Source organism: Antedon mediterranea, chromosome 1, assembly GCF_964355755.1.
Source record: "Antedon mediterranea chromosome 1, ecAntMedi1.1, whole genome shotgun sequence".
Classification (NCBI taxonomy): Eukaryota; Metazoa; Echinodermata; class Crinoidea; order Comatulida; family Antedonidae; genus Antedon; species Antedon mediterranea.
In genome coordinates, this window is record NC_092670.1 from 31501781 (window position 1) to 31518897 (window position 17117).

Genomic DNA, 17117 nt, shown 5'->3' on the forward strand with positions numbered 1-17117 from the left:
ACCCCTACTAAACCAAGGTTTGTCGATAACTGGACATTAAGCCCATTGGCCTGCTCCATTCATTGTTTGTTCCGCACCCCTACTAAACCAAGGTTTGTCGATAATTGGCCATTAAGCCCATTGGCCTGCTCCATTCATTGCTTTGTTTCGCACCCCTACGAAACCAAGGTTTGTCGATAACTGGCCATTAAGTCCATCGGCCTACTCCATTCATTTAATGTCATGTATGTGAATTTCATTTCCAAACTTCTTGTCTCGGATATAGTCGGAGGAAGATTAATCGATAATTTGTCGAGCTACAATGAAATGAGTTTTAAAACCCCACTTTACTTGCCGCCTTATTTATATATTTTTAAGCCACACGTCATTGAATAAATTATTATATTATACTATATTTGAAGTGTCCGTATTTCATTAGTGTTAGGTGTACCACAGCCTACTATACTAACTAAGCTTTTGTTTGACATATGACAGAACTGTAGATTGACAGACAGACCAACCGACATAATTGCTAAGGGAGTAGACATAAACAATATACTGTACTCAAACAAAGGGCAATTATAGTTCCATCATACCGTAAATAGTACATGAATTATAAAGCGTTACACTAACAAATAATAATAAAGCGGGTTATATTTATTTTTAAAATATGCACAAAATTTAAATATGGCGAAGTGCCACAATTACTCAAATTGAAAGTGAATTTGGATACTATAACACGAGCGATGTGTAACACCCGATTCTGCTACTGTCAATAGGTATGTATCTGTATAACTATCAGCAAGTGTATGCTGTCTGCATAAATGCTGTACTTTTAACACATACATATATTATAGAGTATTATAGAGGGTGCTATATAGAGTAAATACAAACACCGTTTGTAGCAACGTGGATAACTTTCTATAGTTATACAGATATCACCTAGGGACAGTAGCAGAATCGGTTGTGTGTAAACTCAACTCGAGCGATGTCTACTTAACATAATTATGTCTGTCCTGACGTGCCGTAGTTAAACATCTTCCATATCAAGTCTACTAACGGCAACATATCGTACAATATCATCTGGTAGGCTATTAAATTATCATATGGGATAAAGGAAGTTGATACGCGATACTGCAGGACGTTATGATGCTAAATAAATGTTGAATGGAACTTTTAATATTTGGTACATGGAAGATGATAGACAACGAAAAAATCAAAAACAATACGTAGACATTTAAATAAATCACCAAATCACATTTTTTTTTCAATTAAAACAAATTTACTTTAGGCCTATAATAAGCAAACATATGGCTAAAATGGTATACCGGTACATTGAAAATGCATTCTGTGCATTTATATTTAAATATTATATATAGAAATTGACAAAATGTATTTTTAATTCTATAAGTGTAAAACTTTTGTTGCATTTATTGAATTTTCAAATAAAAAATACATAATCTATTTTGGATAACATTATTATCAAGTTATCCTATAGGAATCACAGCAACAACGAACATACATGACCAGTCCAAGAGGGTAAGTATTTATATTTGTTGACTCTTTAAATTTCTCTGTCATCAATTTTAATTTTTGGTTTGTTGAAATTGATCATAAATTTTTCCTTATGTAATTTTGTCTTCTTTTCCCTGCCGATGCAGAGGGCGCTTTACAGCTGTGGCCTTTCTCTGAATCTAGTGAGATTTCTTGAGTTAAATTCTTGATGTTGTTCTAACTTTGTCTGGTCTATTCCGTTTTGTATGATTTCTGTGGATATTGTTGTACTGATTCTATTTCCGTTAGCCGTTTTGATGTTTGTTGCATATGGTATTTTTATGGTTGAACTTTTGAACAAACTGTAACTTTTTTATTTATTTTTTGCTTGTATTATTTGAGGTAACTGCAGTCTAATTTATTCGTTTTTATATATGTATGTATTGTTGATAGTGATTTTAGTTTAAATAGTTTTTATAATGTAATACATATGCAATTCAGCCATGTGCTGCCATGTATGTAATTTGTATGTGAATTTTGAATAAATATACCGATATATATGCGCGGTATGCAATAATAAAATGTCATAACAAGACGGATCACTGTAACAAGGCGGTAGCCGTTTGTATTAATACTCTTTGTAATAATCTATATATAAATTTACGTAAGGGCAAAATTCGGTAAATCGCGCCTTACTTCTAGAATTTTCACTCGATGGTATGTAAAGTTGATTCGTACTTTCGGTACTTATTTTAACCGCCTGATGTAACCCTGTTTACTAATTAAATTGAGTTAGATAATTAGTTATTGACGATTAAAACGAATTTAGGTTCAAAGATTTGCCCCAAATAGGGGTGTTTTCCGATCGTTGTATACACTGTCTAATGGATGTCCATCTTGAAAAATACCCGCCAAAAAATGCGAGGAGGCTTCGCATTTTTCTATCTCCTCCTACGATAATTGTTTTTAATAGCTGAAAACCGGTTGAACAGCTAGAGTACACCATCATAATGTTGAAGACAGGCCGATTTTCTTTAAAAAATACTATTTTGATAGATTTAATATACGATTATACAAATGTATTGATTTGCGATGAATGGAACATCCCAATCTCTCAGTCTGCCAGAGTTGGTTTAACACAAGTACTGTAGGTAAATTTATGAGCCCTTGGTTTAACACATACGGTAGGTAAATATATGGGCCCTTTGAGAATAAACTTGCAATACTTTGACAATACTGTAAATACCTATTAACTATTTTTCATTTGAATCGAACATTTCTTACTGTGAATGTTCGTACTGTTAGATGTAATATAAAAATATATACAAATAAACTTTATTACTGAGACTGTGGATAGGCTCTACTGTTAGATATACAAATAAACTTTATACTGACAGTTCCTTCTCAACGTTTGTATTAATTAATAATTACCAAAAATATAAACGTCGTAGTGGTGTATCGTGACATGTACTTTAATATTTCAATCGATTATGACAGTGACAATTTTAACAAAGTATTAAATCGCAAATGTTTTAGGCCTACTGTATTTAGAGGTATATTATTTATAGGCCTATAAAACACGAACAAAATATTTCGTTACTCAGTGGATAAAGAATATATTTAAAAATTGTTCCTCTTTGTACCTATCCGCTTTCCCATCCCTCAACCCTAATGTTACATAGCGAGGAGGCTTCGCATTTTCCTATCTCCTCCTACGATAATTGTTTTTAATAGCTGAAAACCGGTTGAACAGCTAGAGTACACCATCATAATGTTGAAGACAGGCCGATTTTCTTTAAAAAAATACTATTTTGATAGATTGCTAGAGTACACCATCATAATGTTGAAGACAGGCCGATTTTCTTTAAAAAATACTATTTTGATAGATTTAATATACGATTATACAAATGTATTGATTTGCGATGAATGGAACATCCAGTAGTTTGGTTTAACACAAGTACTGTAGGTAAATTTATGAGCCCTTGGTTTAACACATACGGTAGGTAAATATATGGGCCCTTTGAGAATAAACTTGCAATAGGTTCGGAAAATGTTAAAAACCAATTTCTATTATTTGAATCGGTAAACAGTTTCCATTTATTATACATTGATAATGAAACATGAAATATTCCTATTTATGTCCCTCGAGGTTCATTACAATTTATATTTAGTAGTCCCACGGACTTCATCTTAGCCACTCCCCCGAGTGTGCTAAGGCCAAATTTATGATACCCTACTTTCTATGTAGTTACAGTTAGTTCTTGACGATAATAATAATACAACGAATTTAGGTTACACCCTTCGGCCGCGAAAACGTTTCTGTACAAATATGATACCGATTGGCTTTATTTCATTCAACAGCGACCATAATCTCGGCAATTACAGGATAGATAAACTATTTTATTATTGATGTGCTTATAAATTAAGACTCATGTAAACAGCTTGATTACATCATTTTACAGACAAACGAAACTTTTTTAAACCTACTGTTTCAATAACTGAGTATAATACTGTATACGTTTTCATAAGTAAGTGCATATACATTTTCGTGTTTTCATTGACGAGATTGTAATAGTAACTTCAGTAACTATTACAGTACTTATTTATTATACGATACAAGACAATTGTATCTGACAGGTACGTACATTATTCTAAAAAATAAGTCTAGATAGATCCCTTAGGCGTCATAAATCACAGGCCAACAAATCAGTACTCATGACAGAAATTCGACCCAGTTTGGTTCACACAAATGTTTACAGGAAGTTCAACACCACAACCGATGATTTGCCCTAAATATTTAGGTAGACTACAGTTTAATTTTTCACTGAATAGGAGCTTGAATTTCCGATTTCCATTTCGCAGAATGTCTAGGTCTATTTATTTAGTTTGGTTCTTATAATATATAAATACAATCAACTTTATTACTGCGGTTCCATCACCACCACCACGTGCTGCCGCCCAATTCCCGTACATACATTTCCATTTCTCCCTAATTTCTTTAATCCACATAAATTAATTGTCCTTTATGGAATCCAGTATTGGTTTTGTTGTCTCTATTTCTGAATACCCCAATTAGGGGGACACTTCCGTTTTTGTTTAGTGTCCCAAAAAAGTCCCCGTCCGTGGATTCTACTGTATTCGAGAACCATCTGTGAGCACCCCTAGATGGTACGCGAGCGAAGCGAGCGTGCCATCTAGTTATATCAAATTCAGCTAAAACAAAATAATAAGACTATCATAAGTACAGTATACTGTAATTATCACTAAACTATTCAGGTACAATAACTTGCTCAATACAACAGTTGTAAGTAAACTTAATTAGGCTTATATTCTATACAAGCCTCAGTATCTCATTTAGTTAACTGGAGGGCAATCGGTAATATACCTATTGATCTTGCTGTTAAGTGCCCTCGCTATTTGGCTAAAAAACTAACAAATTACCACCTTTCTGAACTTTAATCATAATTCCATGGATACAAGAAAAAAAAGGATAAAGAATAAAAGAAAGAAACCAAGAAAAATGGAAAAACGGGAGGGGGATAGAGAAAGAAAAAAGTAGTGTTTGTAAAATACGCGCCCTCGTATATAAAAAAGGTACATGAAAACAAAACGGCGCCGTCTTAGGTTTCAGGAGTATTAACGCACTTCCGGCATTTCACAGATATAAGATTGTGTCTCACTACAAGTTTGACCAGCCCAGAGTTTACTATACATATACATCTCACCACAACTGTTCCCTGAATTGTTTTGTTCGTTCTCTGCAAAATCTGCAAATGAATATACAAAGCAAATCAGGTAATGTAGGCCTATTTTATATGACACTCTTATCTCCGCCATTATTATATTCAGTCCGGTGTTCTATTGACACGTATGCTTTTAAAGCATAATTTATACCATAGCTAGACTAGATTTAAATTCGTAACTTTTACGAATTATAGATGATCTTCTTATAGGTGATCATTTTCCCGACATTTAGGCCGCCTAAATTTTAAAATTTGGAAGTGACGAAACATGCACGTAGGCGGCACGTTAAAATACGAACGCAAAAAGTATTACAATAGGTCCATCAGAGAATAACATACAGTATACTGTATATAGTGTAGCATAGGTGAAATTATGGGACCCATACAAAGTTGTTGGTATGATGACGTCATCAAAATCTGATTTTATTAGGGGAAAGATGTTGTGAAAATTAAAAAACCAATGAGATTTTAAATTTTATTATATTATTTATCCAATTTTTATAAATTGTCACGATTGTTGTAATTCATTTTTTTAAACTGCAAGAACAATTTAAATAAGTAAACCTTGATTAAACCTTGATTAAAGATTGAATTTCTGCGAGATAATCGTACAGAAAGAAAGTAGAAGATAAGATGTTTGTAGCCTACAATAGGATCACCTAATTAGCAATCGGTTATTTCTTACACTTAAAAGGTGAGTATACATTATCGACCCAAACAAATGGAGTGGATGCACTTGTTTTTCTCATTCCAATCCATGCTTTCCCTGAAGTAGCAAGGTTACCGACGAAGTTATTTTCTGCATAATTATTGATCACAACAAGATCACCACGTTTATATCTTCTGCACAAAGGTCTAGCTTCATGCCAAGTAGATCGGGAGAAAAAGTAGCGATAACATTTAGTTCCAAACGGTCTCCAACCATGATAACACCCTAAAGTACAAACAAACAGTGTAACAGATTTTGGAAATATATTAAAAGATGATATGTATAAAAAAAATAAAAATGTTGGTAAATAATGATACTGGATAGAGAAATGATTACAACAACAAAATCATGTATGTAAACATATGATAACAAAAATACAATTTTACCAAAACTATGTATACATTATTATTAGTTCGAAAGTTATAGCCATAGTTTGTTGGACAGAATTATTGTGTCAGACGGCGCCCCGTAACAGCCGGATCAAATGGGATGGGGCTTGGGGAAGAATACGCTCATTCCAACAAAAAGCTTCGTCAAATATTATTATTTCAAAAATTAAAGAGTGAATGATTAAGGACATTTTTAGTGTTAGTATTAGTTTAAAAAATAGTTATAATCTTACGTCCTTCAACCAGCGTTGCAGCGACTGTTAAACAGGCCAGCACCAACAAAGTAATTCGCGCCATTCAGTATAGATGATGATTTGTTGTACAGCATCAATGAAAGAAGTGGTGACAATAAGGTGTGAAATCGTTTATGTACAAAGGAGGTTGGGCTTATTTTAGCAAATGGGAGGAGCCTTGACACACAGCTATTTACTGTATAAATATACATATTTATCCAACTTTTTAGAAATATAATCTATACGTACGTACTACAAATGCATTGTTTGTATCCAACTATTAAAAGAAGCTCTAATGCAAAAGAAAACAAATCTGAACACTAAAATAAACTAAGTAAACTAATAATGTATAATAGGTCTATGGTTTTCATTTATCTTATCTATATTTGTTGCAACATAAAAAATCGTTTATAAAGGAAAACCGTTTTTGCACTTGATACCTGTTCTTTAGGCCTATACCTTTCGGGATAAATTTCTTTTATTTTCTCAAAAACTAAAGTAGGCCTACACAACTTGAGCTAGAAAAGGGAAATTGATTTATTTTGAATGCATCTCTAGTTCAATTGAACCCCACTTTGTTTAGGACTATCGTAAAGACAATGTTCTCTTTCATGGTAGGCTATGTATATAAATAGGCATAATTCCCGGTTATTTGTGCACTTTAAACAATAAAAGGAAAAGGTCGGGTAAACCAAATTTCTAAGAAATAGTTTTTGGAATAATGTATTTCTTTGTTAACAGTGAAATCTAAACATATGTTATATATTGCAATACAGAAATCTATTGTCTTAAATGAATGGTAGGCCTAATGGTAATCCAAAAGTACAGATATGAAAATATGATTATTTTTGCCTATATTTGGTCAAATCAATGTAAAGGTCATGTGACATTATATCATATTCAAAGATATTTTGAAAACATTGCACAACACGTGTGTAAAGTCGTATTTTGTAATACATGCAAAATGGCATATTGTAAGTCTTTAAAAAAAATTAATCTTCATCATTTTTATACTTTAACAATGGAATCCTCACCTTCTTTTTCAGTTACTCCGCCAAGGTTATTGAATATCCTCTTGAGTGTCTTTCCAGTTTTAATATGTCGTTGCTCTATCACTTTCTGCTTGTCTTTCACCACTTTCATTTTATTTATTATACTCTAGTAGCTAGATCAACTTTCGTATGCACTTTGAGGTCCAGAGAATTTGATTTCAGAAATTTTTTAGCGTAGTTAAACAATCATTTTTGGCTTGGTTACACATTTTGAAAATGTGGTGAAAGGTTATAAGACCAAATATCAATAGGTCCTTAAATCTCGACAACCAATGTTCACAAATTGATCAGAAGGCATACTTATGTTCAGTCTAATGGGAAATTTTAGTCAAAAATGACGGAAATGCAATTTCTGACTCACAACCCATGACATATCTCCGTAATAGACACTTGAATATACATTTTGTTATTTGAAAACTTTCAAGAATTATCCCAAAATTCAAACTTAGATTTCAAGAAGTCGATCTCAAATCTCACGTGTCCAGCTACAAACCTCTTCTGATCCTCGTGAATTTCAAAGGCAAAATCGTTCAAGATCAAAGTCTTGCTATTGATGGAAATGTTATCAGCTTTATTGTTATTTTTAAAGTTCATCTTTTTTGTCTATCGTGTCGTTTTTTGTAACAACTGTCGTTTTTTGTATACATGTCGTTTTTTGTATACCTGTCGTATTTTGTAACACCTGTCGTATTGTGCATGCACCTGTCGTATTTCGTAACACTTGTCGTATTGTGTAACACTTGTCGTATTTTGTAACACTTGTCGTATTTTGTAACACTTGTCGTATTCTGTAACACTTGTCATATTTTGAAACACTTGTCGTATTTTGAAACACTTGTCGTATTTGTTAACACTTGTCGTATTTTGTAACACCTGTCGTATTTTGTAACACCTGTCGTATTTTTGAACACCTGTCGTCGTATTTTTGAACACTTGTCGTATTTTGTAACACTTGTCGTATTTTGTAACACCTGTCGTATTTTGTAACACCTGTCGTATTTTGTAACACTTGTTGTATTTTTTAACACATGTCGTCGTATTTTGTAACAGCTGTCGTATTTTGTAACACCTATCGTATTTTGGAACACCTGTCGTATTTTGGAACATTTTTTTGTTCTGTTAACTTTCTGTCTTTCTTTCTGTATTTTTCTGTTTTTCATTTTTCTCTGTTTCCTTTTTTTTCTTTGTTTTTTTTTTTTTCAATTTTTTACTCATTAATTTATTTACGGTTTAATTCATTTATTTTAAGGAAGAATATATTATCAATAATGTTTCAGTATCTACAATACCTACACACTAAAATAAACACACAACTTTATTGCTATTTAAATAACGTGTATTTTATTTGGAAATAGTATTAAAACAAAAAAATATCCAAAACAATGATTGTTTCAAAAAATATTTGTTTGATTAATCATAACATCTTTATACTCTTGTATTACTTCGTGTTCAAGGTCAAACTGGGCGACGCCATTTCACAGGAGCATGGAAGTCAATTACTCTACCCCCCTAGAGTATTAGCAGATCCCCTCTATGATTTTGACTTTCTAATTTGATGCGGGCGCCCTACTCCTCAGTCAATTACTCTATCCCCCCCTAGAGTATTAGCAGATCCCCTCTATGATTTTGACTTTCTAATTTGATGCGGGCGCCCTACTCCATGGCTCACAATGGCGCTCTATTCTATCCCACAATGCCTTTCGAAATTGTTACGTGCTTCGGACGAACAGGAGATTCTTGTGTTATAAGTTCTTTGATGTAGTTTAAAACATTCCCAGTTTCGGTAATGGTGATAGGCCTACATCCCCACCCCAAAATCCCAGCTGTTTCCCAGTTATAATAAAATACTGTAACATTCTCCATCCACAATTCTGGTCAATTTGATAGCCTACTATTCCTAGTCTAAGCAAAATCCCCACTATCCCCTAAACCCAACACACTACTCCTAGCCTAAGCAAAATCCCCACTATCCCCCTGAACAATAGGCGTTTTTTTCTTGGAGGCATGGTGATGTAGTTGAACACAATAACAGTAAAGAACGTGTATATGTTTACACAGTAATGGATGTCTGTAATGAGACAATCCAAGAGACCGATACATAGCTGGATATGGGTAAAGTACTTTGATAAATGTGTAAATGAATAGGTGTCATATTGGTTAATGAATAAAATATGTATATCTATATCTATAATTATTTCCCCAAACGCTTTGCTGAGGATAATTCAAATACTGTAAAACTTTTGTAGTATAATTTTACAATTCGATAGCCTACAATCCCGAGCCCTAGAAAAAATGACATCACAAACCACCACACCCGCCCCCCTCCCACAAAAACCCCAGGAGTCGGGGGAATTTTTAAAATGTAGTTTAAAACCTTCCGGGTACAATTGCCATCATTTTGATACCCCATATGTATGGTTACGTGCACAAACAGAAATATGTATAACGAACAAACATCGAAAGTGGGGGTTTTGACCACATTTTGGTCCCTAACTTGGATCCTAGGTGGCAGATGATGTTGAAATATAGCTTAGAACATTGCCGGTACAATTGCGGTCATTTTGATACCCCATATGTAAGATTACGTGCAGTAACAAAAATTTGTATAACGAACAAACAAACACACAGACAGACAGACGTACAAACTCTCTCACTTATAATATAGATGACAACAAGATCTGCGTTGAGAGTGCCTTGCAATTAGATTGAGCTTGCTCCCAAGTCAATGATTTGGCAAAGTATTTATAACACTTTGAACCATATTGACGCCAACCATAACCGCAACCTAAAATACACATTATAAAAGTGAGCATTTATTCATTAATCTACAATGTTTAGGTGAATACATAGGCAGATTCACCTAATATTGAGCCATTGAACAGCTGAGCTCAACCACTCTGACAATTCTAGATTTCATACTAATTGTTAAATGCCATGTAATGATGGTACATTTGTTTTGTTAATTTCATTCATTCGAAAGAAAAATGCCTTTGGATTCTTTTGTGTTTTTATTTTGATTTTTATCCTTTTTTATCATCATTTATGTTTAATATCGATGATGACTTTTTTCCAGCTGTCCTTACTGAAGATGTTAGTAATAGCGCAAGATGGTTTACTCAACTAACGTTTTATAGGCCTATGTTTTTAAATGGTTTTTTGATAGACCCATGAACTATAGATACAGTAGTAGGCCTACTTACAAAAACGAAGAAATAGAAACGTAACGGTACAATAACAAGGTAAAGATTAAGTACAACCCAGATTCAAATACATGTCTACAATAATATTAAAAACTTACTACCTCCTCCTTCAACCAGAGTTGCACCGAACGTTAGGCAGGCCAGCACCAAAAAAATGAATCGCGCCATTTTGTAGATATGATATTGTAATTCTGCAGCAAGGAAGAAGTGTTGACAATAAGGCGTGTATTCGCTTATATAGACCTAAGTACAAAGAAGGTTGGGCCTATTTTACCCAATGAATAATTGATTCATACATAGCTAAAACAACTTGTAATACAAGAACCAACAGGGAAAAAGCACGTGTCAACACCTTTTTTAAAAAGGGAAAGACAGCGGAAAAGAGATATTGAGGCACTCCCTCAGTTGGGTAGGTCTACGGTAAAGACAATTCACCGTGTATTGCTATTATTCTACATCCTATTAGTATTAACCATTTTAATTTCCTTTTATTAATATGTAGTTGAAATTTGATTTTGAAATGAATGAGGTAATAAAAAAAGAGAAAGAAAATTTACTGAGCACAAATTAGACCAATTAAAAATATTGTTTGGTAAAAATAAAATATTGTTTGGTAAAACTTTCAAGAATTATCCCGAAATTCAAACTTAGATTTCAAGAAGTCGATCTCAAATCTCACGTGTCCAGCTACAAACCTCTTCTGATCTTCGTGAATTTCAAAGGCAAAATCGTTCAAGATCAAAGTCTTGCTATTGATGGAAAAGTTATCAGCTTTATTGTTATTTTTAAAGTTCATCTTTTTTGTCTATCGTGTCGTATTGTGCAACACCTGTCGTATTTCGTAACACTTGCCGTATTTTGTAACACTTGTCGTATTTTGTAACACCTGTCGTATTTTGTAACACCTGTCGTATGTTGTAACACCTGTCGTATTGTGTAACACCTGTCGTATTTTGTAACACCTGTCGTATTGTGTAACACCTGTCGTATTTTGTAACACCTATCGTATTTCGTAACACCTATCGTATTTTGTAACACCTGTCGTATTTTGTAACACTTGTCGTATTTTGTAACACCTTTCGTATTTTGTATACCTGTCGTATTTCGTAACACCTGTCGTATTTCGTAACACATATCGTATTTCATAACACCTGTCCTATTTTGTAACACTTGTCGTATTTTGGAACACTTGTCGTATTTTGGAACACATGTCGTATTTTGAAACACCTTTCGTATTTTGCCTATTGCCTTTTTTCTTTTGTTTTTCTCCTTGTCTCTCTGATTTTATCTGTCTTTCTTTCATTATGTTTTCTGTCTTTTCTCGTTCTGTATTTTTTGGGTTTGTTTCCTTTCTGTCTGCTTTTTCTTTTTTTTCTTTCTTTCTTTTTCTGTTTTTCATTTTTTCTGTTTTCTATTTTTTTGCTCATTATTTTATTTACGGTTTAATTCATTTATTTTAAGGAAGAATATATTATCAATAGTGTTTCAATCTCTACAATACCTACACACTAAAATAAACACAAAACTTTATTGCTATCCAATTAACGTGTATTTTATTTGGAAATAGTATTAAAACAAAAAAATATCCAAAAACAATGATTTTTTCAACAAATATTGGTTTGATTAATCATAACATCATTATACTCTTGTATTACTTCGTGTTCCTTCTTGTCACCAGTAAAAGAGCAATTACGGGTACGACTCTGAAAATTAAAATACAAACGAATAAACTATAAGCTTCCGTACATGAATCTTGAGACCGAATTTAACCGAATTGACGATTTTAAGATGAGTTTTGTCGTATGATTTATGTTGCTGTTTCCAACAAGCCTACACGTGTGTAACATTTCCAGTTCGTTGGTTGATTGTGTATCACGTGATGAAGTACACTATTATATTCTCCTCATTGTAATTCATAAACTTTCGTTATTTGCATAACTGCATAATTGCATACAATTAAATCGATAACATAATAGGGAAGTAACAATATAACCTAAACGCGTGACAACCTGATTAGAATAGACGTTCGTAATTAGAAAACTTTTTAGAGAAAAACATATTTTTTTAGATTTCATAACGGAACGAAAATAACCGAATTGAAAGAAACTTTTGAACAAATTGAAGAAATGAAAAGGTAGGAAACGAGTGATGGGATATTGTTCTATTTTTTAAAACTCTGTAAACTAAACTGATACAGTACTTACAATTTTGCCTTTTTTCACAGACATGACATAATCTTGTACTACATTCCCGATCAGTCCAGCATGAGCTGGATTTCAACATTTCAACACAATTTTGGTTACCACCATAATTGTTTGGTTGACCACTTTGAAAATCTAAAAATAAATTTATAATCTATATAAATAATAATAATTGGACCGTATTCGTTAGTGTACATTGAAGAGTATACAAAGTATTAGCAATATGCAGGAAACGATTCCGGTATGAATATCGGTTAATTGATTGACTGATGTCTGAAATATTTGAGACGGCGCAATCAAATGAAATAGGAACACTACAATATAATTATGGGAGATAATTTTATGAAAATCGTACCATCGTCTTCGTCTTAGACACCTCACAAAATTACCCACCACAGCCAGGGTAATGTTGCTCTGCCCTCTCACTGCATAATGACACAGTAAATTACATTATAAACTCATTTTATAGCATAGCTTCCATCACTTTTTTAAAAATAATTCAGTCAATGTACCAAATCACAAATTATATTTGTGTAATACAATCACAAAATAAGGAAATAGTACTTACACTCGTATGATGAACATGAATTAGGAACTCCGACCCAACTAAAATAACTGTCTTTACTTAATTTTTTCATTCCAATCCACGCACTTTTTGCAACAATAAGTTTACGAACGAAACTGTTTTCTTGTTTATTATTGATGACAACAAGATCTGAGTTGAGTGCATTGCAATGAGATTGAGCTTGTTCCCAAGTCAAAGATTTGGCAAAGTATTTATAACACTTTGAACCATATTGATGCCAACCATAACCGCAACCTAAAATACAAACAATATAGAATTGAGCATTTATTCATTAATCTACAGTAGTTAGATGAATACATAGGCAGATTCACCCAATCCACTTCAGTTTGACAAACATAACTGTATGCCTATATTTTTACAAATATTGAGCCATTGAACAGCTTTAACCACACTGACAATTCATTTTCATACTAATTGTTAAAGTGCCATGCGAAGATGGTACATTTGTTAATTTCATCCATTCGAAAGAAAAATGCTTTTTGATTCTTTCGTGTTTTTATTTTGATATAGTTTAATATGGATGATGACTTTTTTGCCAGCTGTCCTTACTGGAGATGTTTAATAGTAATACCGCAACATGGTTCACTTAACTAACGTTTTATAGGCCTATGTTTTTAAATGGATACTCCTGTGGAATATAAAGGTAGCGGTACAATAACAACTTAAACAACACAGATTTAAATACATGTCTACAATAATATTAAAAATTGACTACCTCCTTCAACCAGAGTTGCACCGAACGTTAGGCAGGCCAACACCAACAAAATGAATCGTGCCATGTTGTAGATATGATATTGTAATTCAGCAGCAAGGAAGAAGTGTTGACAATAAGGCGTGTATTCGTTTATATAGACCTAAGTACAAAGAAGGTTGGGCCTATTTTACCCAATGAATACTTGATTCATATATTCGTAGATGATAGTAGCTAGTTACTGAAAGAACCATAAAGGAAAAACAGCATGTGTCAACATTTTTTTTGAAAGGGAAAGACAGCGGAAAAGAGATATTGAGGCACTCCCTCAGTTGGGTAGATCTACGGTAAAGGCAATTCATCGTGTATGATTATAAAAACAATTATACATATTCAGGGTAATTGGGTAAAACGTAAAATGGAGTAAAATGTGTCTTCGCAGTGAAATTTAAACATACAGTATGTTATGAATTGCATTAAACAAGGTTGGACGGGGAGGCAAGCCATTAGCAATATAATAATGGTGAGGTAAATCTAATATTCAAAGGATAATGTTGCGTTGGTATTAGACAGATGCACATTGGCTAGGTTGGCAATAATAAAAGACGAAGTGAAATATATAGTTAAGGAGAAAAATTATGCAACAGATTTGCACGATTTTGTGTATTTTTAGGCCTAAATAGGCTTATGAAACGGCTTCTGCTGCCATTTTTATTAATGTATGTTTTTCAATACAAATTAAAAACGATTAAAATACCATCTTTTAAACAAATTTTAATTGGAAAAAATACATAAAACAGTAAAGAAGGAACATGCACGGAAAATATAAACAAACATTGTTTAATATAGTATAATATAAACAATGATGATAACTTATAATAATATTAATCTTATTTCTGTAGATAATCCACAAGTATGATTGCATCATAAAAAAGAGAGGTATACGCCAAACGAGGAGGAAATGTTCGAACTACCAATTTCGCTGGAGAAAACTCATCGAAAAGTTGATTTCCATTAGTTACTTTTTTGGCGGGAATCGAACAATAAAAAAACTTTACACTACCCTTTTGTTTTTGTTAACAGTGAATAGTTGTGGTTTTTCGAACATGTGATTGCCATGCCAATCAAAAAGGAGCGATACTTTATTTCCTCAATTATTGTAACACTAAAGGTGGGCCTACGTAATAGAAAGAGGGTTCGGCAAATGAATATGCAAAACCAAACGTGTATACCCTAAATACCCTACTGTACACGAACATAAACCAAGTGTGTATACCCTAAATATCCTACTGTGTATACCCTAAATATCCTACTGTGTATACCCTAAATATCCTACTGTGTATACCCTAAATATCCTACTGTGTATACCCTAAATATCCTACTGTGTATACCCTAAATATCCTACTGTGTATACCCTAAATATCCTACTGTGTATACCCTAAATATCCTACTGTGTATACCCTAAATATCCTACTGTGTATACCCTAAATATCCTACTGTGTATACCCTAAATACCCTACTGTGTATACCCTAAATATCCTACTGTGTATACCCTAAATATCCTACTGTGTATACCCTAAATATCCTGCTGTGTATACCCTAATATCCTACTGTGTATACCCTAAATACCCTACTGTGTATACCCTAAATATCCTACTGTGTATACCCTAAATATCCTACTGTGTATACCCTAAATATCCTGCTGTGTATACCCTAATATCCTACTGTGTATACCCTAAATATCCTACTGTGTAGGCCTATACCCTAAATACCCTACTGTGTATACCCTAAATATCCTACTGTACACGAACATAAACCAAGTGTGTATACCCTAAATATCCTACTGTGTATACCCTAAATATCCTACTGTGTATACCTTAAATACCCTACTGTGTATACCCTAAATATCCTACGTGTATACCCTAAATATCCTACTGTGTATACCCTAAATATCCTACTGTGTATACCCTAAATATCCTACTGTGTATACCCTAAATATCCTACTGTGTATACCCTAAATACCCTACTGTGTATACCCTAAATATCCTATGCCATTTCTGAACTTAAATTTGGTATCAAATTGTTGGAAATATAGATATTTAAATTCATTCTAATAGAAAATTTGGTTAAAAGATGACCAGAAATACTATTAATTACTACTGTAATGTTATTGTTTCAAACAAATAACATATCTCTACACAACTTATCCTTGGACAGTAATGTAATGTTAATGTTATAACTTATGCTTTAAATTGTTTCATTATACGATTTAAAACAAATCCTTTACTGTTTGTAATTGTATTTTTGCTTATAATAATGCTAGAAAGTATTTTTGACCCCCGAGGATGATCAAACATTTTGATAGAAACGTCGAGCCCAACAGAATTCTTTTCAGAATGCTAAAGTAACTTACCGAATTCATCCTAATAAACGCCCCGGGAATTTATTGTTCAGAAGGGTTTTTTCGTTTTTTATTGGCATAATATGGTATGTATAATCAAATAAATACTACCTACAGCAGAAAAAAAAAATACAGCACAATTATTATCAAAAAGTGATACAAAAATACTTGGTAAATTGTAGATTATGGTAGTCATTGAAATGTGTTGTGATACAATTATTAGTCGCGTGCAACGCAACTCTACAGCTCACTATGTCGGTCGGTTGGTCGGTAAACACTAACTAAAATTTGAGCACGCGACTGCAGCCATGTATATGGCCTTGTTGTGTATATGCATGTGGCGGGGCGTTTAAATCGAAGGGAGGGGTGAGCGTTTATTTAAAATGTTTCTGTCTTTTAGAATAAAAGTGACACTGTCACAGGTTCCATTTATCGAATC

At 33.1% G+C, this 17117-nt stretch overlaps 2 protein-coding genes across 2 annotated transcripts; both read right to left on the reverse strand.

Annotated features, from left to right (window-relative positions):
* Positions 1-4674: 4674 nt before the first annotated feature.
* Positions 4675-6641, reverse strand: LOC140049017 (C-type lectin lectoxin-Thr1-like). The gene is made up of 3 exons (XM_072093831.1): positions 6548-6641; positions 5902-6150; positions 4675-5240 (listed from the first exon to the last, which is right to left on the reverse strand). Exons 1-3 carry the CDS (start codon positions 6609-6611, stop codon positions 5110-5112), a joined length of 444 nt encoding a protein of 147 aa, XP_071949932.1. The 5' UTR covers positions 6612-6641; the 3' UTR covers positions 4675-5109.
* A 5694-nt stretch (positions 6642-12335) lies between these two features.
* Positions 12336-14425, reverse strand: LOC140049028 (asialoglycoprotein receptor 2-like). Its single transcript, XM_072093843.1, has 4 exons — positions 14302-14425; positions 13569-13820; positions 13004-13135; positions 12336-12502 (listed from the first exon to the last, which is right to left on the reverse strand). Coding segments are annotated over exons 1-4 (450 nt in total). The 5' UTR covers positions 14366-14425; the 3' UTR covers positions 12336-12500.
* Between the last annotated feature and the right edge of the window lie 2692 nt (positions 14426-17117).